The following is a 25,376-nucleotide window of genomic DNA, read 5'->3' as shown; positions in this document are numbered from 1 at the left end:
CTATATTATTCCTAAAAATGCTCTACTGCTGTTTTGTTTTACAAAATGTCTTTGTTTTTTTTACAAAATACTGACAATACTTTAAAGTTTATTTTTATATTTGCTAATTTTAAAATATTTATGTTTTGTGTGTTGCAGGATAGGACAGGATGGCATTTTTGTGGTGGTTCCCTGATTAGTAGTAACTGGGTGGTAACTGCGGCTCACTGTGGTGTTTTGTAAGTTTCATTTGTGCTCCATGTCATTGCACACGATTTATAGTTGCAGCTTCAGTGTCATTCAGTGAATAATGAATATACAGTAAATGAAATGGTACTGTAGTCAGGTGTAGAAAGAAGTAACTTAAACAGCCAATGAACACAATTATAATTACAGTACACCCTTCTAGAAGATGTACTGTATATAAAAAATGGTTACATAAACGGCAAAATAGACCCTTTTTGATATAATTTAACCTAAAAAAGGCTTAAAGTTGTGGTTGCCTACATTATAGGGCCCCTTACACTTGTGAGATTTTGTGAGATTTTGTGAGATTTGATCCAATTCAGGTGGATTGAGTCAATTTATCTGACAAGATCTGATGTGCCTGTCTGACAAAATCTTATGTGCCTTATGTGTAGGACACAATCCACAATCCTGTGTCATTGGGTATAACCAAGAGATTGAAAGAGAGTGATCCTTCTGCACATAGGATAAATCTCGAGTCAATCAGGTTCAATTTGTTGATCAATAAGTTGAACAAGTGTAAGGGGGCCTTACGTTTCATTTGTGAAATTCCTCTATTTAAGTAAAATTTTGGTTAGTGTTTTTATAAGGTTTTCTTTTGAATTTAGTAAGTCCAAGTTTGAAAAGATTATCAATGGTTTTACTGTGTTGCATAGCAACACCATATGGAATTTCAATGTACTGTATAGTAAGATTGTAAAGAAGCCACATCTTCAGATGCTTTAGCGCAACATAAATTGCCTGTTAAGAAACTGTTATTAAATAATATACAAAATAGTTTTTGTGTATTGTGAATACACAAAAACTATTCTGTATATTATTTAATAACAGTTTCTTAACAGGCAATTTATGTTGCGCAAAAATATGGGCTAATAATGATGACCAATAAGTCTGGATGACAAGGCAACATATTTTGGAGTACATATAAATACTGCACCAGGAACAAAATATTACAAGGTACTTGTGTAGCTTCACGGCGCCAGTGAGCACTACTCTGTGATTGAAACTTGGCAGCTTGCCAGACAGCCTTACTTTACTAAGCTACGTTATCAGCGTAGCGCCTGTTTGAATCCTGGCAGCTTGCCAGACTGCCTTACTTGTGTCATCTACGTTATCAGCTTCCGTAGCAGAGTAGGCAGTACGTAGTTAGCGTAAGTGTCCCTGTCAAAATCGGCGAAATAGCGTTGAGTTTTAGCGTAGTGAGAAACAGCGTCTAGTTCACCTTAGCCATAAGTAGCGTCCCAGTCAGAAAAAGCGTCTAAGTCAGTCAGCTAGCGTAGTCAGTCACAAGTAGCGTAGTGTAGTCAGCGTAGTGTAGTCATCATACTATGTTATCAGCATAGCTGCCTTACTTGCCTTACAGCTTGAACTATTTTTTTTGTGGAACTACAGGTTGTCAGTGTAGTGACTGACTCCGCGGCAGCACAGCGCTGACAGGTTGCTACGTTACTTGTGTAGTTTCATGGCTCCAGCTTGAACTATATTGTCAGCGTAGTGACTTCGCGGCAGCCTAGCGCTGACAGGTCATTGTGGTACTTATAGTTCCACAGAGAAATATACAGCCTGACACACCGCTAACAAAGGGGGCGTCTGGATTTTGCGTCTACTACTTAGCTGTCGACCTTGTTTTTTTTCCACTATCCACGCCATCCCGAAGCGTGAAAAGGTCGGTAGGATGCGTACGGCGTCCCCTCGCGGGACTCGCTGTGCTTGCCACGCTTCGGGATGGCGTGGATGGTGGGGGTGTTTCAGGAACACATTCACACCTGTAAAATCATACACCTGAGACAGTAATGAGACATGTGTTAACTGTTACCTGTTTTTTAGTAAAAGATAAAGAAGAAGAATGAGGAAAAATGATTCAATAACAATACAATTAATTTTAAGAACAATAAAAGACATAAAAAAGAAGAAAATCTAGAAAGAAGTCATTATTAAGGAACTGCAGTGCCATCATCACCACCACTTGAACTGGAAGCAGCTGCAGAAGTGGATGCTGTTGACTCTGGCTCTGCGGCGTCGACTTTGTCTACTTGGGGGAGCAGGGTCTGTGCATGAAGGATGCACCTACACTCTTCCCCCAGATAAACTACTGGAGATACGAGTCCAGGTGATGATGCGCGGTCCCCCTTTGGCGCTTATTGCGCCACTTGCAAGCACCCCACAACCGTTCTGTGTTCTGGGTGTAAACCCTGGTGTCGGGATCCACAAAGTGGTACCTGTGGTTGACCCTGGCATGGTGGTACCCAGCCTGCTCCAACTGCTGTGTGTTATACACCCTCCAGCAGTCACTGTAGATCGTGGTACCCAGTTCCACGTGGGCCTCACTGGCTGCCATTACCATGCTGGCATCATGCCGCTCCTCTGCCATGATAAAGAACTGGCCTGTCTCCCTCGAGATGCCCCCGAAGACCCACTGCTGGGGCAGCATGCAGCCAACGTGGCTCTTTCGCTGTACGTAGAGGCTCCCATCCACCTCCACGATGGTGCCTGGCCCACCAATGCGCTGGTGAGGCTGCGATAACAGATCAACAGTGCAGGCCTCCCGCATTAAATTATTGTCTTCTGCGATATTACCAGGTGACGCTCGCGAACCGGATGCTGGTCAGCTCTTCAGCCCAGCAGTAGACGAAGCAGATCAGGGTGACAAATATCAAATGACACCCACTAAACCACTGAGCTGACCTGATGCTGACTTTTTTGCGGCAGCTGCGGATATGGCAGCGCCACATCCGCTCCCTCACACTCAGCCTCATGAGGTGACCATTGGGGCAGGTCTGGGTGTGTGGCAGAAATTGGTGGCCCTGCAGGAATGTCACCGCCTCCTCCTCCTCCGTCTGCGGCAGAGAGAAAATAGTCTGGTTCGCCATCATATACATCCGTCTCTCACACAATCCTACTGCTGACTGACTACGCTAACTGCTTACCGCTCTGACTATGTTACAATCCTACAGCTGACTGAGTACAGTATGCTAACAGCTCAATCTACCAGCTGACTGACTTAGACACTGTTTCTCACTGGGATGCAACTTCTGACTATGGTGAACTAGACGCTGTTTCTCACTACGCTAAAACTAGATGCTAAATTTAGACAGTATTTCGCAGACTTAGACAGTGACGCTTACGCTAACTACGTACTGCCTACGCGGTACTTTGTACGCTACGGACGCTAATAACGTAGATTCTACAAGTAAGGCAGTCTGGCAAGCTGCCAGGATTCAAACAGGCGCTAAGCTGATAACGTAGCTTAGTAAAGTAAGGCTGTCTGGCAAGCTGCCAAGTTTCAATCACAGAGTAGCGCGTGCTGGTGCCGTGAAACTTCACAAGTACCTATTACAATACCAGCCTTTTTTTGCTCTAGATCATGCTGTTGCTCAGTGATCTACTGTTGGTGATATGTGCAAAGCATTGACAGGAAAGCATCAATCTGCAAAGGTGGGACATCCTATGAGGATCCTAGCCATTATTTGCTGTAAACTGCAGCTGGTAGAAACCGGTGGAAATGGTTATGGGTTTTTAGAGTGCCAATGGGCTTGAGCATACAGTATGTGAAAATGCAATGGAGGAGAGATCATACGCACCATTCTTCCATTGTCATATATTGTTTAAGAGAGGGGTAGATGTAATCTTTTATACAGGCGCACATACTGTAGTTCATAAATCATTCCTGGTTTAATGTCGTCAATGATAAAATGTATATTTTTGCTAACTACAGGTGGATATTGGGAGTTTCATACTGATTTAGCTAAACATCAATAATAAAGATCAATAATAACATCATCAAAACCTTTCTTATTTTGAATATCTCTGGAGAATTGAATTCAGCTTTATTTTGTTTTCTTATTTTCCTTTTTATAGGAGCACTGACCGTGTTGTTCTTGGGGAACATGATAGAAACTCAAATGCTGAAGCAATCCAGTCTCTGGCTGTAGGAACAGTGGGTATAGCATGTTTCCTGCTTATGGCTTTCTGTTTTCAGTCAAATATTTATAGACATTTCAATACAATTTCCATAAATAGGTTTCTGTACAATAATTCATGTATTATAATGTACTATAGTACAATATGATTGAGCGTTGACTTAGTTTCTATCCAAAATACTGCTGTATCACAGGGTTTACCGTCCCCTGATTGGTAGAATCAAGAAAAACAAATTGAAACAGCACTTCTTGGATAGAAATACTAATACAAATGTATTATAGAATACACTACAACAATATATTGGCCAATGTAAAAAAAAATCAATTAATTGAATTTTAGCTAAAATAATACATTTAATAACACAATAGCAATCTGATTGATTATATGTTGTTCTGCTAAGAATGCCCATAAAAATTGTTAGCCTCAATATAAATTGAGTTTGTGCTCAAATAAGCTTTTCCTCCAATTAATGGGTTAATAGTTGTAGTTTTTAGATGTTTGTTAGTAAATATCTATTGCACATCCAATTAGCAAATTAGTATTTGTTAGTTGTTTTTATATTGAAAAAATCCTAAGTCTCTTCCAGTCATACTGTAAGTGGACTCCAGTACTCCATTCACGGCACAATGCCCTCACGAATCCTTCAGAGTCTCCCCGGCTGCTGGTGCTTTTCCATTTATGCAATCCTTTTCTGGGATTTTCCACTCTGAATCAGGTACTGGGCGGGCCAATATGGTTGTCGCGTCTCCGGTGTCATTTCTCCACCTGGACGGACTCGGTGGCTTCCTCAGAGGGTTTAAAATGCCATTGCCACTGCTCCAATTAAAATAGCGGCTTTTCTCTGCACTGCGCATATGAAATTAATCATGGACAAGACTCATTTTGAGCAGTCTTTTGCGCGCAAGGCCTAATTTTGACCTCCTTTGGCATAGCAGTGCATGTGTAGTTAGTCACGTCCAAAACTGATTTTGAACAGTCTCTTGCGAGTCAGGCCTCGTTTTCACCTCCGTTAGCCGCTACGCATCAATACTTTATCAGTTCTTTTGCTGTATATTTGTATACAATTCTAAATTGCAACATATCAATCAAATTGTTTCCAGACTTTCATACATTATATTTAATTTGTGATACAAACTCCATGGGGGAAATTTAATAGGATGAGAGATTCAGAAAGTGAGTGATTTGGTAAGAAATCTCCAGGTTTTATTAAAGCAGAAATCATTTACCCTGCAAAACCTGTTGGATTTTGTAGAGTAAATGATTGACGCTTTAAAAAAACTGGAAATTTCTTACCAAATCACTCACTTTCTGAATATTACATTAACCCCATGTTTATATTACTACAGTCTCTTAACTTTTAATATGTCTGTCTCCACAGCAGCAACTTAAAAAAAACAATTAATCTTTGCACCTTGACTGTTAAAAGGTAATACACTAATAACCAGATATTCTCAGTATTAAAAATAAACATTATATAAATACAATTTTGAAACAAAGCAGCAAGCATGTAATTACTCCTTATTATTCTAAATATTGTTTGAAGAATTTCACTTTATTGCAAATACAGTATTTATTTATTCCCTTTTACTTAATTATTATAGTTGTACTATATAATATGTTCTCTATATTAAGGTACTGTTTTACTTAAATTTTTCCTGTGTGTAAATATAAAGAATATTGGAGAGAATGATCCCGAATGAATCCACAGTTATATATAACACATTATCACATATACAGTCATATCTTAGTATACATGGTTCATATTAAACAGTTGAAAGAGCCTACACAGAGTTATACTGTGTTCTAGACATTATTTAACTCATTCATATAATTAAGACCACTAGGTGTAAGGGAGTTTAAACAGAAGATCCAATATGCTTCTCTGCTGCATAATTTACCATATCGATCACCTCCCCTACACATGGACTTTATTTGTTCTATTGCATTAAAATAAATGTTCTCAACACTTAAACTTTGGCATATATATATATATATATATATATATATATATATAAATATAAATATACAACGGTGCCTCCACTAGAAATGGAATGTAAATATACAACGGTGTGGCACTCGTAGCCAAAACAAAGTACAATAGTCAAGCCAAATAGCAACAACGTTTCAATTTATCAATTGTCTTCAGGTAACCTGAAGACAATTGATAAATTGAAACGTTGTTGCTATTTGGCTTGACTATTGTACTTTGTTTTGGCTACGAGTGCCACACCGTTGTATATTTACATTCCATTTCTAGTGGAGGCACCGGCAGAGTTTTCCTGAGTTACAGGGAGTGCCAAACCTCTGGACTATATATATATATATATATATATATATATATATATATATATATATATATAGAGAGAGAGAGAGAGAGAGAGAGAGAGAGAGAGAGAGAGAGAGAGAGAGAGAGAGAGAGAGAGAGAACAGCAGGTAATTGGCACTCCAGAATAAGAAAACCCAATTGCCGCGGTGCCTTCCAATGGAAGATATATAGCAGTCAAACACTCAGCAAAAAAAACGGCGATGAGATGAATCAGGCGGCACTCCACGGGCTTGTGCAATAATTAAAGTTGTATTAGTGCATAAAAATGACGGGCAACGTTTCAAGACCGGTGAGGTCTTTTCATCAGGTCCTCAATAGCTCAAAAATGATTATTGTCCGTGCATTTTTGAGCTATTGAGGACCTGATGAAAAGACCTCACCGGTCTTGAAACGTTGCCGTCATTGTTATGCACTAATACAACTTTAATTATTGCACAAGCCCGTGGAGTGCCGCCTGATTCATCTCATCGCCGTTTTGTGTGCTGAGTGTTTGTCTGCTATATATATATATATATATAGATATATATATATATAGATATATATATATATATCTATATATATATATATATCTATATATATGTATCATACATTACCAGGGAGGTCCAGGAACAGAGCATTTACTCCCTGAAGGAGAGGGTAAGGTACTAACTCCTCCCCATTTTTGAGTGCCCCGCTTTTTCAAGGGCCCTTACTAAAGGTTCCTCGCCATAGGATCTCTCTCTGAGATATAGAATTTTAAAGAATTACAAAGATTTTGGTGTTGGTTTTAGACCGACATACCGCTCATTCTTGTGTACCCCTGAGGAAGTCTCTTCGGAGACGAAACGCGTCGGGTTTTTCCATGCGGTTATCCATTCAAAGAATCTAAACCCACAGATGTCTTTTCCATGTTTTTTAAATAAATGTTACTAAAAATGTCAAATTGTGTATTTGTCTAATCTTATCACACAATAAGGTGGTGGTAATCTCATTAGTGCCCTCTACATTCTTTTTCCTGGTTTCTGTGTTGTCTCCCGCTAACAGGGGAGATTTTGTAGAGGTAGCTGCTATCTGCTATTGGAAGCGCTATCGGGGTCAACCCCCACTTGCATATATATATATAGATATATATAGATATATATAGATATATATATATCTATATATATATATATAACGATACAACTCTGCCGGCACTCAAATATCCAACTGTGCAACTGGCCCTGGTGCCCGAAGGTATAATTCAATATATCAGTCCAAGAAAGCAAGGCACTCAGGAGGCAATATAGTGAAGCACAAAAAGGTGTATTTAGATCATAAGAACAAGCTTTCGGGGTATCAGCCCCTTCGTCAGGTCAAACACCTACAGAAAGGGCTATTTTTGTGCAGGCTCCAGCAGGAACTGAGGCCCTTATTCTAGTTCACTCTTTCTAACAAAATATTTCTTAGATGGACAAAACCATGTGCACTGCAGGTGGGGCAGGTGTAAAACCCCACCCAAATCTAATTATCTCTGCACAAGTAACACTTGCCTCACCTGCAGAGCACATGGTTTTGTCCATCTAAGAAATATTTTGGTAGAAAGAGTGAACTAGAATAAGGGCCTCAGTTCCTGCTGGAGCCTGCACAAAAATAGCCCTGGCTGTAGGTGTTTGACCTGACGAAGGGGCTGATACCCCGAAAGCTTGTCCTTATGATCTAAATACACCTTTTTGTGCTTCACTATATTGCCTCCTAAGTGCCGTGCTTTCTTGGACTGATATATATATATATATATATATATATATATATATATATATATATATATAGTGTTTAGAAAGAGGGTGAGTTTTAATCCCCTTCAATATGTTTCTTCTGTGTTCCAAATATCGAACATGAAGACAACGCGTTGTGTGGCCCAAATATTGTAGGCTGCACCCGCATTGAATCATATAAATTACATATGGAATTTTGCAGTTCAAAAAGCTTTTTATTTTAAATGTTTTTTTTTTTTTTGGTAACAAATGACTAGAACTCCGTTGATTTTTTTCCCTCCCTGGCACAAGTAAGACACTGATGATTTCCGCATCTATGATAGCCATTCATTTTTTGGAAGCCAATTACTACAGATGGAGCCCCTCTCAAGTTTGCAGGGGCTGGCGATTCTATCACCAGCCCCCGCCAGCCGTTGGAAGGGGGAGCGCGCGCATGAGATGCTCACATGCGCTGTTCTGACGGAGCTCCCGACCGCCATCTGCCTCCTCCCTTGTTCCCATCGCCAGTACCCATCACCTCCCCGAACCCCCCTAACCCTGCCCATCTGCCTGAAGCAGAGACAGGCAAGGTCCCCCTGCCCAGCCGTCGACTAACTGGGATGCACGTGCGTGCGAGACACTCACACTTCCCAGTCTAATGGAGTCCCTCTCCCCCCACACTCGCCAGCGGGGATGTTCTGGCGAGCGCCGGTAATGAAAGAGAGGGGATCCATCTGTAGTTAATTTAATTTGTTCAATTTTAGGTACATTTGAGAAATTGCTTTTTATTAGCCTAGATTTTATATTTTTCCACTTTCTAAAAATGACTTTTCCTTTTGGCTCTAATATAGTTTTCAAAACGTCATCCTTCGTTAATACAGAGGAGTTTTTATGAATTTTTTTTTTCTGGGGCACAGATATTAAATTGTGCAGTGAATATAATATACTTCACTGTATATACCTTTTATTTTTATTTCCATTTAGTAGGAGATATTCTCTTTCCACACGATCTACTTTATTAAATGCTTTTATTACCAATTCATCTGGATAGTCTTGTTCTGCAAAATAAATCATTATATCCTTAACCTGTTTATGAAATATCTCTTTATTTAAACAATTGTGTTGCACTGTAATCATCTGCCCCTTTGGTGCATTATCTTTCCATGTTTTGGCATGTGCACTGGTGTCGTTTAAATAATGATTTTCATCAACCTTTTTTATGTAGGTCGCTGTTTCCAGTCTATTTCCCTTTGCAGTAAGCGCCACATCCACAAAAAGCATATTTGGGAAAAATCATAAGTGTGTGTGAATTTTAGAGCAAAATAATTATCATTCAAACTAGATACAAAGTGCTCTAAAGAAGTGATATCTCAATCCCAAACAATAAAAAAGTCATCAATGAATTTGCCTTAGAGAACCAGGTTCACCTCATACCTCTCACACCACACATGCTTCTTCTCAAAGGCCCCCATGTATAGGTTCGTGAAAATCGGGGCCCATTACAGCCAGTCTTTAAATAAAATCTGGAATCAAAAAGAAAATAATTGTGCTTCAAAATAAAATTAATAGATTGTAAAATGAGTTCACGTAGGGAGACTTCAATGCCCTCATCATCTCTCAGATATTTTTCCATAATGTTTCCCCTAGGTCATGTGGGATATTAGAGTAGAGTGCCTCTACATCACAAGTCAGGTGTATATCATTTTCTTTCCATTCTACATTTTTAACTAAATTTAGGAAATGTTTGGTGTCCCTGATGTGGGATCTCAGACTCTCCATGTGATTCTCGTGAGAAAATCTACCCCAGAAATAATTGGACACCCAGGTGGATTGGAAAGTGACTTATTTGTTACTAAAGAAATATTTAAAAAATAAAAAGCTTTTTGAACTGCAAAACTCCAAATGTAATTTACATTATTCAATCCCGGTGCGGCCTACAATATGTTGGTCACACAATGCGTTGACTTCATGTTCGATATTTGGAACACAGAATAAACATATTGAAGGTGATTAAAACCCACCATCTCTCTAAATATATAGGTACAGTAGATGCCCAAATTTAAGTGTTGAGAACATTTCTGTTAACACAATAGAACATGTAGGGGAGGTGATCGATATAGTAAATTATGCAGCAGAAAAGCATATTGGATCTTCCGTTGAAACTCCCTTACATCTAGTGGTCTTAATGATACGACTGAGTTAAATAATTTTTAAAATTTTGAACAAAGTCTAACTCTTTGTAGGCTGTTTCAACTATTTAATATGAACTAAGTATACTAAAATATGATGTATATGTGATAATGTGTTCTATTTAACTGTGGGTTATTTGGGTTTCTTCTCTCCAATATTCTTTATATATACAAAGGAAAAATATAAGTAAAAAATTAAGATAATATAGGCCCTTATTCTGATCGGTGCGGCCGGAGCCGCATATGCGGCTCCGACCGCACCAGACGAATCCCCGCCTTCCATACGGATCGCCACGGCCGTCCGTACGCGGCCATGTGGCGATCCGCATGATTGTGGACGGGGATACGCCTCCTCCATGGTGGGAGCAGCCCCTGCATTCGATGGTCGCCGAACATCGAATGCAGGGCCGCACGCTCCACCAGGTCCCGCAACACAAGACCACACGGACACTTGTCCGTGTGAAATCTTGTATGGGGGCGGGCAGCTGACATCCGGCGATGTCAGATGCCCGCCCTGTACCCACGCGTCATAGCCTCATTAGCATGCGTACGCCCCGCGTTTGCATGGGAACGCCCATGAAACGCGGGGCGTATGCATATGCAAATGAGGCTTCGTAGCCCCTCACGCCCCTATCCACCCCCTTTGCGGCGGACAAAATACGTGTACGGCGATTTCGGCTGCACATGCGCAGAGTGGCCTCTGCACATGCGCAGACCGAAAACATCGGCGGAACGGCCGCATGCGGCCGTTACCGCTTCAACCAGAATAAGGGCCATAGAGAACATATTTTACGCTAAAAGTATAATAATTAAGTTAAAGGGAATGGAAATAATTCTAGATAAATATATATACGATAAAGTGAAATTCTTCAAAAAATATTTAGAATAATAAGGAATAATGACATGCTTGCTGTTTTGTTTAATAATTTTAGTTACAGTATATAATGTTTATATTTAATTGTGATAATATGTGGTTATTAGTGTATTACCTTCTAAGAGTCAAGGTGCAAAGATTGCATATTTTAAATAAAAGTCGCTGCGGAAACTCAGGAATATTAAAAGTTAAAAGAACGGAGTAACCTAAACATGGAGTTTGTATAACAAATGAAATACAATGTGTGAAAGACTGGAAACAATTTGATTGATATGTTGCAATTTAGAATTGCATACAAATATACAGCAAAAGAACTGATAAAGTTAGATGCGGCGTGGCCAACGGAGGTGAAAGTGAGGCTTGACTCGCAAGTGACTGCTCAAAATTGGTCTTAGCCGTGATTAACTGCACATGTGCAGTGCAGAGAAAAGACGCTATTTAAATCGGAGCAGTGGCAATGGCAATTTAAACCTTCTGAGGACGCCGCCAAGTCTGTCCAGGTTGAGAAATATGTTTAGGTGACACTGAAGATGCTACAAACATATCAGCCAGCCCAGTATCTGATTCAGAATGAAAAATCCCAGAAAAAGATTGCACAACTGGAAAAGCATCCACCAGCCGCCAATAGCCGATGGAAGAGGGCACGCACACGAGACACTTGTACACCCTGATTCATCATAGCCTGCCGCCGCCAGTCCCTTGCACCTCCCCACAACCGCCACTGGCTCACTCCACTCGCTACCTGTCTCCCTGAAATGAAGATAAGCAGGGACATCACTCCCCGCTGCTGTGCTGATGGGGACACGCGTGCATGTGAGACTCTCGCGTGTCCCCGTCAGACGGAGTGCCTCTGCCAGCCTGCGCCCGCTCAGGGAATCTGGCTATTCCCTTAGCTGGCTGAGAGGCGCTACATCTGTAGGTTATTTAAAATGTTTCTGTCCAAAGTTCCTATAAGGGGAAAGGTTAGTGAGTGCTTTTTTTTTATTATTCCATTTACTCATATACTTTACTGCAATCATACCATGCTTACTACTCATTTTTTCAGCCAGAGTATTCAGGGGGGGTCTCCCCCTTTGTGGACTGGCCTTGCCCCATTATAACTTCACCTTACATGCACAATTCCCTTATCCAGCTATCTAGACCATTTTTTTTTTACCAAAGTAAGAAATAGGACCAATATTTCATAACACTGAGTATACCAACAAACATTACATTTAACGAGATTACAATATAATAACAGACTCTTCCCTTCAACTAGGGATACTGACAATAACTGTGCACAAAAGTTCACTTTGTCACAAAAAGCCCTATTCTCTGACTGTATGTTCTATACAGAGACCATATACATGATGCACTTCAGCGTACAAACTTTATCTTCCACAAGGATCAGTTTACAATTCAGGCACAGCTGTCTATTCACACTTTTACAGTATACACAGAACTCTCCTAGCAGCTATGCACCTTCCTTTTAGTTAAATGTTAATGACAATACTCTATTTGGTAATCATGTAACACATTATAAACTTATGAGAATAAAACAAAAGGTTAAGACCCAAAAAACATGAAATATGAAATGCACTGGGTTATTTTCATTAAAATCCACAGTCAATGTCTAATAGTCAATAAACAATAGATCAATCACTTTGTCAAAAATTAATATAGAAAAATAATTATGCATTCACTTGATCCTTACCTCGTAAAAAGAGGTTAGTTTGTTGGAATGGGAGCCGCTGGTGGTCAAGTAAGGTCTACATGTGGAAGAGGAGACTCCATTCATCAATCGATGTGTTTCTGACCCCTATGTAAGCTTTTTTCAAAGGCACACTTGTTCTAACACATGCAGTTCTAAGTAGCATTATACCATTAGCTAAAGGAAAGCATATATATTCTTTTCTACAGATAATACTAATGAAACATTTTAAACCTCGATGCATTTAGCCTATATTGTGGGATCCATATTTCTCTGAAAAACTATTAGCGCTCTCTTCCTTTTATTTTTATTTTCATTTTTATGATCCACAAATTGAGCTAACATTTAAGCACTGTCAAAAAACCTAGATGCTCAAATGCAGTTACTTCACCAAACTCAGCTGTTGGCAAACACCACCATCCGCTCCACTGACTGAAGCACTTGTACAACTGCCTACTGCCATTGAAGTCAGACTTAACTTTATTGCAAAGAGGCAGGCAGCAAGAGGATTTTTTTTTGTAATTTGATTGACAGTGGGTGGTGGCGGGTGTTTGAGGCAGCATTGCAGTGTTTAAGGTGAGTAGTCTGGACATTGCAAGCATGTCTGGGCCATTTTTGTAGCGGCTGCCTGTCACACGTAGCCACTGTGATGCAAAAGATGGCGGTGGTGCACCTGTCTTTGTAGCCAGGCTGTGCTTGTATGGATCGACCCTAATCGCTGTGTTCACTATGATTTCAGTGATTCCAATAAGATTTCAGTGGTTCCAATTAGATTGTGATTGAATTGCTGAATGCTCTTAACATGCTAGGTGGACTTTCCTTATGCTGAGTGGCCCCCAACATGCGATTGATAGCAGTAGCAGTTTCTGCTACTGAGTGTTTGGAAGTAAATTGTTTGTCTGTATTTAAATAGGGCCTCATCTATGTGTCTTCACTGTCTTCAACATCCACTTTTCGAAAGTATTCATCCTCAATATAAGCACACATTAGCACCATTACACTTATTGCAAGTAAACCATAAAAATCAGACGGATCTCAGGAATTTACTTTTGAATTGGCCACAATTTTTTCTTCACACCTATGCCGTACTAACAGCATCTTATGGCTGTAATAGATACAAATCTCCTATAGTTGCTCAAAGTTGGTATGCTCAGCTTGGAAGCATACTGTACTGACACAAATCCCAAGATTTGTCTTGAAAATGTACATGATTTAAACAAATACATTTATTACCAACACAAAACGACATCACCAAAGAGGAATTTATACATCGATGCATCCATTTTGTGCTTGTTGCATTTCATTATTTTTTTAGTAAAGTTTACTCTATTTTGCAGTATTTTTTGTAACACAAGTACAGTCGAAAGATACATGCAAACATTGAAATGATTTCTTCAGTTTTATCTTCTTCTTCTGTTTAAGGTCTTTACTCACCCCAACTGGGACACCAATACCATTAATAATGACATTTCCCTGATTAAACTGGCCACTCCTGCTGTTCTTGGTAGAACTGTATCACCAGTGTGCCTGGCAAATCCTGGTGAGGTATACGATGATGGTCGTATCTGTGTTACCAGTGGATGGGGACTGACCAGATACAATGGTAAGAACCAGTGATTTACTGGATGTTGGTCATCAGGTTGTGCTAACACTGCTGTTCACAGGATCCAATGTTCCTTATTCATTAAGGGGACTATTAATCATAGGTGCCAATTCTGTGGGTGCTCAGGGGCCCAAGCACCCACAAAAAATTATGAGCACCCTTGGGCCCATAACCTCCCAAGTCCCCCTTCCAGGCCACATTTACTGGCTGATATACAGCCGCTGCACCTGTACTGCCGAACCTGCTGCCTGTGATATGCGAGGCAATATGCCAGGAGGAGTGTGCTGCCTAATGTGTGTTCTTTTTGTACACACACTGCCCTTTTTGTGTAGTATGTGTGCTTACAGTGGGCAGTATTAGTCACTATTATGTATTGTATATACAGTGTGCAGTACAAGCTATTGCTTATTGTGTGTAATTTGTGATTCAGGACCGTTCAGGTCAGCATATTGCAGGGCCACGCCCCCTCCCCAAATTACATGCCCCTCTTCATGAGGCCACACCTCCTTGAGCACCCTCCAGCAAAAACATAATTCGGCACACCTGCTATTAATCACAGGGAAAAGCACTACTTCAGACCACATTTCCCATTGAAAATACATACTGAACTGTCTTGTCTATTCTGTTGAAAATCTCCTAATGCTACATTATCCAGAATACATTTTATACAGAATATTATTTATTTGAATAAAATAGTCCAAATCCACAAATTGTAGAATCCGTGCCAACCAGTATATCCATTTTAAATCATTTTTATAAATGATTTTCAAACGTCAATCATGCATAAGGTGTTCAAATTGATTGTATATGTTTAGAATTGATTTAAAAGCATAATAAATTGTATAAATAGTGTGTATGTTTGTGTCACAGCATTTCTTACTCCCAGCAAACTCCAGCAGACTGCTCTGCCTGTGCTGTCTAATACTCAATGCAAGACCTATTGGGGTGACAACATCAGTGACGTCATGGTCTGCGCTGGAGCTAAAGGATCATCCTCTTGCATGGTTTGTTCTTACTTAAAAACAAACAGTTCATTGCTATTTAAATTCAACATTTTTCTATTGTGGTTTTTGTGAAGTAAAAATAGAAAGAAAAAAGGTATAAAAATAATAACTAAAATGAACATTTAACATATAAAAGTGGTGTACAGTGTACAAAATTTGCTGATTTATTTATTGAGTACTTGTTTCCTAGCACGGCGCCCATCGTGGGTCATCGCATACCTTAAGTTAAGGTATGCGATGGACGCGACCGACACGATTTTTGGCTATTTTTAGCCTTTTCCCCGACAATTAGAAAATCGGGTCCATCGCATGCCATTATAATGGCATGCGATGCGACCGACGCGACCGACGCGATTTAACATTGAATGCATTGTATTCAATGTTAAATTCCTATGTAAAATTGGATCCATTGTATGCCATTATAACGGCATACAATGCGACCGATGCGATGGACCCGATTTTACATAGGGAACAATGTTAAATGGCCCACTAGACCCGATTTTTGATTGTATACCCACCCTGATGGGTAATTTGTATGTGAAATGGCCCCCCATTGTTAATGCCACCCCACGATGAACGCCAACCCGAAGCGGTGTTACGCGTCCTCCGACCTTTTCATACAACCACTATCCACTTCGGCGTGGAGTTGATTTTATATAGTGTGGCGAGCGCAGTGAGCCACCAAGCCCAAAGCGTGGCGAGCGGACGCGTAATACCAGTGAAGTCATGCGCGTCCCCTCGCGGGGCTCGCTGTGCTCGCCAATCTATATAAAATCAACTAGACACCGACATGGATAGTGGGGGTATGAAAAGGTCGGAGGACGCGTACCGCCGCCGCTCGCCACACTTCGGGATGGCGTTCATCGTGGGGTGGCGTTAACAATGGGGGGGCATTTGACCCATCATGGTGGGGATACAATGAAAATTGGGGTCTGGAGGGCATTTAAAATTTAGGTCTGGAGGGCAAAATCGGGTCTCAGGGACCATTTTACATTGGTTCAAATGTAAAAATTGCGTTGATCGGGTTGGTCCCGATGGATACAATTAAAATCGCTGGCGCCGTGCTAGGAAACAAGTACCATTTATTGATATATTTACAGTTTCTTATATGGTGCAACAAATGTCATTGCGCTTTACAATTATAGACAGTGAGAGGGAAATTTACTAAGATGAGAATTCTGTTTCACATGAGATGTTGCTATGGGCAAGCAATTTATTTAGCACCTTCTAAAAGATATTAGATATTATCTTATTGGTTGCCTATAGCAACATTCCCTCTGAAATAGAACTTCAATCTTTTTTTTTTAATTCAGTTTTATTTATGCATTTTAAAAAGAACAATACCACATTTAACACTAAGACAAGTACATAAAAAAATCACAAAATCTTGTACTAGTACATGATTACACATAATATGTTAATACATACAATACATACACAAACAATTAGACAGTCACCTACTCCGGCCTAAGTTCCAACTGATTGGATCTTTATATTTTTAAACCAACACCCTGTCCATTATTGCCTCACTCTGGGGTTATCATAACTTTAGGCATTACTTTCTGGGGGCCTATATATCCCCTATTATCGGGCAAATACAATTAGACTAGTATATTTCATACCTAAAACATAATAAAGAGACTCAACAAAACAAAAGGAGAGGGAGAGAGAGAAAAAAGAAGAGGGAGAAAAAAAAAAAAAAAAAAAACAACAAAAAAAAAAAAAACACATCAAGGCTATGAGGATTTAATACCTTTGTCCATCTATTTTCTTTCCTCCCTAATCGTGAATTGTGTTCAAGTGTTGTATTAGTGCTTAAATTACTACTTATGTTCTCTATGCTAAAGAGACACAACAAATAAAAAAAAAAAAAAAAAAAAAAGGAAAAGACCACCTTAACCACAATTCCACACCATAGAGGGGGTTCTCTCCTACCAACGGCTCTGCCCCCATTCACAAACAGAAATCATATGCCAGTGTACAGTATTTCTAAATATATGTGCGCATATTACTTACAAAAACATTCTCATTTGATATACGGCTTGTTGCCCAAATCTCACAAAACATTCTCATTTGATATAGGCATTATTGCCCAGATCTCACATAATATATATGACCACGAGTGAAGAGAACAAACAAAAAAATAAATAAATAAATAAATAAATAAATTAAAAAAAACGCAATTCCACACCATAGAGGGGGTTCTCTTCTACCAACGGCTCTACCCCCATTCACAAACAGAAATCATGTGCCAGTGTATTTCTAAATATATGTGCGCATATTACCTACAAAAACATTCTCATTTAATTTATGGCTTGTTGCCCAAATCTCACAAAACATTCTCATTTGATATAGGCATTATTGCCCAGATCTCACATAATATATATGACCACGAATGAAGAAAAAAAAAAAAATTTCCTCTCTCTTCTCCCCTCCTCCCCTCCCCCTTTCCTCCTCACCCAGCTACTTACCCAAGCAAACACTACACCGCTATTTATCTTAATTGTTGTGACATTTTATAGACACTAGACCGGATCCACAGTCCCCATATCTTCATGTATTTGGGGATAGCGCCTCTAATAGCAAAGTTATACCTCTCATGATTACATATATCATTAACCAGATTCAGCCATTCTTGCACACTCGGTTCCCGGGATGCTAACCAATATCTGCCAATAATAACTTTTGCCACCGCTGCTATATTGGCAACTAATTGCTTCTCCGCAAACGCCCCATGGCCTACTTCCCATACCCCAAAAATCAGGTTTTGCGCTGATAAGAACCTCTGGTTAATTCCAATTTCTCCCAGTATTCTTTTAACCTCATCCCAAAACTTTTGTAAAACCTCACAATCCCATATAAGGTGCCAAAAAGATCCCTCCATCAACCCACACTTAGGGCATCTATCTGATTGGGCACGATCCATTTTTTTTTTAATTTAACCGGGGTAATATAAATGCGGTGTAGAATGTTAAATTGCACCTGTTGAATTCTCATTCCCATAGTGGCTTTACTTGGGGCAGCCAATATCTGTCTCCATTCTAACTCCTCCACACCTGGGACGTCCACAGCCCATTTATCTCTTAAGCCCTGTAGATCGTTACTTTGACTCAAGGACGATAAGAACTTATATAGCTTTGATAGGCGCTTCCCCCCATTCAGTTTCTTAATAAATCCTTTACAGGGATTCTCTATAATATTAATCACCCCTACATCTCCAATTTGTGTAAGTGCACTCTTTATCTGGAAATATCTAAACAACATATTTCCCGGTAAATTATATTCATATTGTAGCTCTGGGAAGGGTTTTAACTGACCATTACGGTACAATTGACCCAATGTTTCAATGCCAACCCTGCCCCAAATTGCGCTACCAACTAGCTCTTTTATATCTTTTAGCATCGGAAGGGAGAATAACGGGGTATCCGCGTCATAACCATCATAGCTGCAGATCTTACAAACCCATTTCCAATTCCGTGCTGCCTGTACTAAGATCGGGGGCACATTACTTCGTAACTCTTTTAACATCAGCCACTGGTTCGGTGTCACATTTTCTTCTGTACAATGTACCAACTCCAATGCTTCCTTGGTAATCTCACCATCCCTCAACCAAGTACTTAAGTGAACCAATTGCGCGGCAACATAATAAGCCTTAATATTGGGGACTGCTAACCCCCCATTGTTCCTATCCCTATACAGGTTGAGTATCCCGTATCCAAAATGCTCGGGACCAGGAGAATTTTGGATAACGGATTATTCCGTATTTCGGAATATTTTAATATTTCAATGATGTATTTTGAAGTATCTTGCATTTATGCTGTATAAACACATAATATACACACAAATATATTTTATTACCACATAAAATACACACAAACATATTTTAATTGTTCAAAAAACAAGGTTTCAAAACGTGAAACAAAATGTTTGTACTATCTCAGCACTGAATTTGAATGCCAAGCAATCATTGTCTTGCACATATATAGTGCCAGTTACATATCATGTCCCCAGTGATGCTGTTACATATGTCCCCAGTGAGTTTTTAGCAAAAAAAAATTTTTTTTTCACTTTCTGGAATGTCCGTATTTCGGAATAATTCGGATAACGGATATTCGGATACGGGATACTCGACCTGTATAGGGTTTCCAGTTTAATCCTAGGTTGCTTGTACCGCCATATAAAGGAAGAGAAAATACTATTAATTTTGTTAAAATAAAGATCTTTACTATAGACCGGTGAATGTTGAAGAACATATATTAACCTAGGTACAGCGGCCATCTTTATTAAGTTCACTCTTCCAATCTGGGTAAGCGGTAATTTAATATCCCTAATCAAAGGAATAAGATTATCCACAATATAATCTGCAGGGCGATTAGAGATATAAACCCCCAGGTACAGTATCTAAATTTCGCAGCTTGTTGTACGGGGAAGTCTACTGACAACCTAACATCCCCTTCCCCCTTCCCCAGGGGCATCAAATATGATTTCCCCCAGTTAATTTTTAAACCGGAGTAATTACCAAATTCCCCAAGCTGGTCCAAAATAGAGGGAATAGCAGCTTCAGGATTGGGTACTCCGACTAAAAGATCGTCCGCATACAACGATACTAAATTAAAGCATGGAGGAAAGCCAGATGCCATACTTTCCATACTTTTCCTCAATAAGCATGCTAGTGGTTCCACTGCTACCGCAAAGAGTAGCGGGGAAAGGGGACACCCCTGTCGGGTACCCCTCGAGAGAGGGAAGGGGGGGTTGTATACCCATTTACTGTAATTCTAGCCCTAGGGTTTTTATAGAGTAGAGAGACCCATTTAACAAACCTCTCCCCAAAGCCAAATCTCCTAAGAGTTACCCATAAATAGTCCCACTCTATAGAGTCGAATGCTTTTATGGCATCGAATGAAGCCACTGCCGCATTGATGTTTCGCGATTCTACAATCTGGATATATGAAAGGACCCTCCTCAGATTAATCGATGTTGACTTACCGGCCATAAAACCAGTTTGATCTGGATTGATAATGTAATTGATAATTTTATTCATACGATTCACCAAAACTTTGGCCAGTATCTTAGCATCAGCACCAATTAACGAGATTGGTCTGTAAGATTCCATCTGAAAAGGGTCCTTACCACTCTTAAGTATCAAAACAATTGAAGCTTCAGACATCGAGGGGGGGGATATCCTCTTCTATCTCCATTGCCTGAAATAGATTCAGAAGCTGAGGACCAAGTATCTAATCAAATCTCTGATATATTTCCCCCGGAAACCCATCTAACCCAGGGGCTTTATTACCCGCTAATGATTTAATCGCTTCTTCTACCTCCCCCAAGGTAATTGGAGCCTCCAACAGATCTCTCATATCTGTCGGGATTCTGGGGACCTCCACCCGTTCTAAATACTTGCCCAGTTCCTCCCACCCCTTGCTTAACTGTGACTTATACGTTTTACAGAAATAATCTGCAAACGCCTGCGCAATCTTTGGGGTGTCCCATACCTCCTCCCTTGACTCTAGCACAATTTTTGTGATTATTGTAGAAGGACGATCTTGTTTTATCATACATGCTAACCATTTTCCAGCCTTATCCGCATTGGAGTACCATCTATGTGCCCCCGTTACTAACCTACTGCAGGTGACATCTTGCAGGTATAATGCCCTTTCTTGTTGGGCATGTTGCCACGCCTCCCTATCTGAATCTAATTTACTCTTAAGGTAATTCACCTCCAGATCACACACCTTCTTTTCCAAACATTCTACCCTCACACAATGTTTTTTTTTAAGTAAGGAAATATTCTTAATCAACAACCCCCGTAAAAAAGCCTTAAATGCATCCCATACCAACAATTCAGAAGCAACCCCCTGATTCAACTGAAAAAATTCAACCATCTGGTTCTCCAACCCCCTCTGATCTTCTAATAATTTGAGCCAAAAAGGCTGTAACCTCCAGTGCCTACATCCAGAGTCTTGTACCAATTCTACCTCCATTACTAATGGTGAGTGGTCGGAGATACCTCGTGCTTTATAATCTATTGATTTAACTTTATCAAGCATATTCTCAGAAACGAATATCATGTCGATACGGGAAAAAACATTGTGGGAGGATGAAAAACACGAAAATTGCTGGCGATCAGGGTATCTTAACCTCCAAGGATCAACCCAGCCTATTGATTTAATAAAGTTAGCAAAGCTTCTAGACTTCCTGCTACCGCATATACTCCCCCTCCTCCATCTGTCCTTACTCGGGTCCAAAATCCTATTAAAGTCACCCAAGCAGATTACTCTGCAGTCAAGTATCCCAGCCAAAAATTTCATTGCCTCTTTGATGACATCATAGGAGAAAGGAGGAGGAACATACACCGCCAGGACACAAAAAGCCACACTATTGATACGGCAATCCAAAAATATATAGCGCCCCCCAGGATCTATTTTCACTGTTCCCGGATCCAGTAACAAAGATTTTTTAAAGAGCAACGAAACACCCCTAGAGTCTGATGAGAAGGAGGCATGATATGCCGTACCTATCCATGGATGCTTGAGGGAAAGTACCCTATTGCCACACAAATGGGTTTCCTGCAAGCAAATAATGTCAGCATCATAAAACTTGCATTGTCTCAATACCATAGCCCTCTTAATTTTACAATTCATCCCCCTAACATTCCAAGTCAAGACTTTCACAGTTGTAATAGTAGGGGAACTATATAGGTCGGGTACCTTCCTGTATTTACCAGAGGATCAAAACCAACCAGTACTTCCTGATTAAAAAGAGTAGAATTTGGGAATAAGTGACACAAATAGACTAACAACCACATATACACAAGCACCCCCCCCCCCACCCTGTATGGCCTACCCCTGTAGACATACCTAGACCCCCAACATAACAAAACAAAGAAATATCGATCCACATCCAGGCCTTACTCAATGGGCCTTCCATACTCCAACCCCGATGGGACAATTAATTAATGGTCACAAAGAAAAGCAAACCCCTCCCCGTCCCTGCCGCCCAACCCTCAACTTATCTTACAAACAAAATTTAAGCTCCAACCTACCCAATTAATATACACAATCAATCAGGCAGAAAAAACACAGAGCATTATTTTGCTAATACTTGTTTCCCCCCCGGGCGAGACTCGTCCAGCCATCTGGCTGCCTCTTCTGGGGAGAAAAAGAACTTGGTGTTACCATCTGCCACCACTCTTAATTTTGTGGGGTATAACATCGAGTAACTTAACCCCAGTTCCCGCAGTCTTTTTTTTACGTCCCAGAATTTTGCACGCTCCTTCTGAACCTCTATCGGGAGGTCAGGGAACATGGAGATCTTCTTTCCATTAAACAATACTTTAGGGTTATCTCGAGCCAAACGAAGAATACAGTCCCTGTCCTTAAAATGTAATATTCTTGCGATGAGGGTACGTGGTGGGGCCCCTGGCACTGGTGGTCGTCCTGGAATCCGGTGGGCTCGCTCAATCGCAAACTGACCTGAAAAAGCCTCTCTGCCAAGCGTTTGAATTAACCAATTCTCTAGGAACTTTTCAGGGTCCCTTCCTTCGACATGCTCATCAAATCCGATGAAGCGCACATTATTACGGCGCAGTCTCCCCTCCATGTCTAAGAGCTTTTTTTGCATATCTTTAAGCTGATTTGATATTGAATTAACCTGGGACTGTAGGGGAGAAACCGTGTCTTCGAACTGTGACACTCGGTTCTCAACTTCTGTCGTTCTTTCTCTGAGTTTTTGTGCATCATTCCTCAGCAGAGATATATCAGACTGCACTTTCCCCAGCTGCTCCATTAGCCGTGATTCACAATTGTTCACAGCGTCCAACACCTGCTGCAAGGTAACTTCAGCTGTTTGTTGAGGACTGCTTCCCTTAACAGGTGTTGTTACAGGTGTATTGGAGTGGGAGCTACTCCCGGCCTGAGTCTGAGTGCGGGCATATTTTTCCAATCTCGTTGCAGCCGTATTTTGGCCAGTTTTACCCATATTCACAAATATAGGTGTAGGTGCCTCGCACCCTCTCTCCAGGATATCAAGGCTAGCAAACAAAAAACCGCTTCAGGAGCAGTGCAAAATATTTAGGGTAGTTCCAGAGAGTCACTTCAGAGGCCGTTTTAACCGCTCACAACTACCCCAGGCTCTGGTCTGCTCTTAGCGAGGGGAGATTCCAACTGAACTGTTCGTCTCTGAGATTATATTACCTTACACCAGGCCTCTCACACCTGGTGTATCTTATCACAGATGTAGAAGGGGCTCGCCTCAAAAAAGAAGAAAAAAGAAAAGAAAAAAAAAGTCCTGCACCAGGCCTTAACACCGTAGCACCAATTCATACAGATGGGAGACAGGGGGGGAGACTCCGACTGCAACTGTTCGTCCCCGGGGTTATATTGCCTTACACCAGGCCTCTCACACCTGGTGTATCATATTGCAGGTGTGGAAAAGGCTCGCCTCAAAAGGAATGAAAAAGAAAAGTCCTGCATCAGGCTTTAACACTATAGCACCAGTTCATGCAGAGAGGAGACAGGGGGGGGGACTTCGACTGCGACTGTTCGTTCCTGGGATTATATTGCCTCACACCGGGCCTCTCACACCAGGTGCCTAAAGTCTCTAGAAATGGAGGGACACTTGCTGGGGATTCTTAATCTGCTGTATTTTCCAACAGACACTTTTAGAGTTTAAACACCGCCAGGCCTCTCACACCTGCTGGGGCAGCTCTTCACAGGGGAAGACACCCCACAATGTGATACCGCAATCCCACCAGTCTTGATTCCAATCAGGTTGGTCTCACTTACTTCACCCAGCAGTGTCCACTGCCCAGGACGTAAACCGCACCGTTCAGGCCTCCCTCGGAAACAGCAGCCACTTCAAATCAGCCTTTTCAGCTTCCACCAACAGCCGTAGTCCTCCCCTGTCAGCCTACAGCTCCAAAGAAGGGAGCTTCGTCACAGCCTCCACACCGTTCCACACGCAGCTCCGGTACGCGTCTCAGCCCTCACAGCCGGAGGCACATCTTCCGCCTCTGACGTCACTCGGAGCGCCTCCACCGCCAGGGACACAGCTGAACTCTGCAGCCGAGTAAAGCACTCATCTGCTGGGCGCTATCACTCACGGGTTGGGAGCACGCATTCTCAGGCAGCAGGGACAGGGAGGTAAGAACGCTCTCCTACTCGCGCGCCTCCGTGACCCGAAATAGAACTTCAATCTTACCTCCACAGATCACATATACAGTATTGAAGATAAAAGGGGGGAATTCAATGTGGGATTCTGACTGTCAGAACGTCCCGACCGTCAGAATCCGGGCTGTTTTTGGTCAGGTCACCTGAAACTCGACAACATGAATTAAATGTTCCACCTGTCAAGTGGTACAAAGTGGTTGTGTCAACGAAAACGACCGTGGATTTTTGAGAAAAGGCCATTTCCGACAAAACAGATCCAACCTATTTTACAGTCAAATCTGTTTTGGCTAAACTGCCTTCAATGCGGTTGGAAATGGCAGCATTGAATAGGCAGAGGGTGCTATTTCCATTGGAAACAGCAACCAACATTGAATACCGCCAAAAATATGCAAAAAATCCCCCAAAAATTAACGATATAATGATAAAGTCATGAATAATAACTTTTATGGCTGTTCTTTAGAATGATGGGCCATACATTGTAGCAGCTTTATTCCTGGATCTACCTTTCCTTGAATCTTTATCATAGAAACATAGAATTTGACGCCAGATAAGAACCACTTGGCCCATCTAGTCTGCCCCTTTTTTAAACATGTTACTTCAAACCATATTTGATCCTTATTTCTTTGTAAGAATATCAATATGCCTATCCCAAGCATGTTTAAATT

General features: G+C 40.8%; 1 protein-coding gene across 1 annotated transcript in view; it reads left to right on the top strand.

Annotated features, from left to right (window-relative positions):
- Positions 1-25,376, top strand: part of LOC146045362 (chymotrypsin B-like) — a 36,560-nt gene that overhangs the window by 9,459 nt on the left and 1,725 nt on the right. The window contains exons 3-6 of the mRNA XM_083164130.1: positions 139-218; positions 4,084-4,162; positions 14,357-14,537; positions 15,408-15,541. Of these exons, the coding sequence (XP_083020256.1) occupies positions 139-218; positions 4,084-4,162; positions 14,357-14,537; positions 15,408-15,541 (474 nt within the window). The remainder of the gene's footprint in view (positions 1-138; positions 219-4,083; positions 4,163-14,356; positions 14,538-15,407; positions 15,542-25,376) is intronic.

The sequence above is a fragment of the Crinia signifera genome, chromosome 11, assembly GCF_055691185.1.
Source record: "Crinia signifera chromosome 11, ASM5569118v1, whole genome shotgun sequence".
Classification (NCBI taxonomy): domain Eukaryota; kingdom Metazoa; phylum Chordata; class Amphibia; order Anura; family Myobatrachidae; genus Crinia; species Crinia signifera.
Note: the sequence above shows the minus strand (reverse complement) of the source record. Positions and strands in the feature narration are given on the sequence as shown.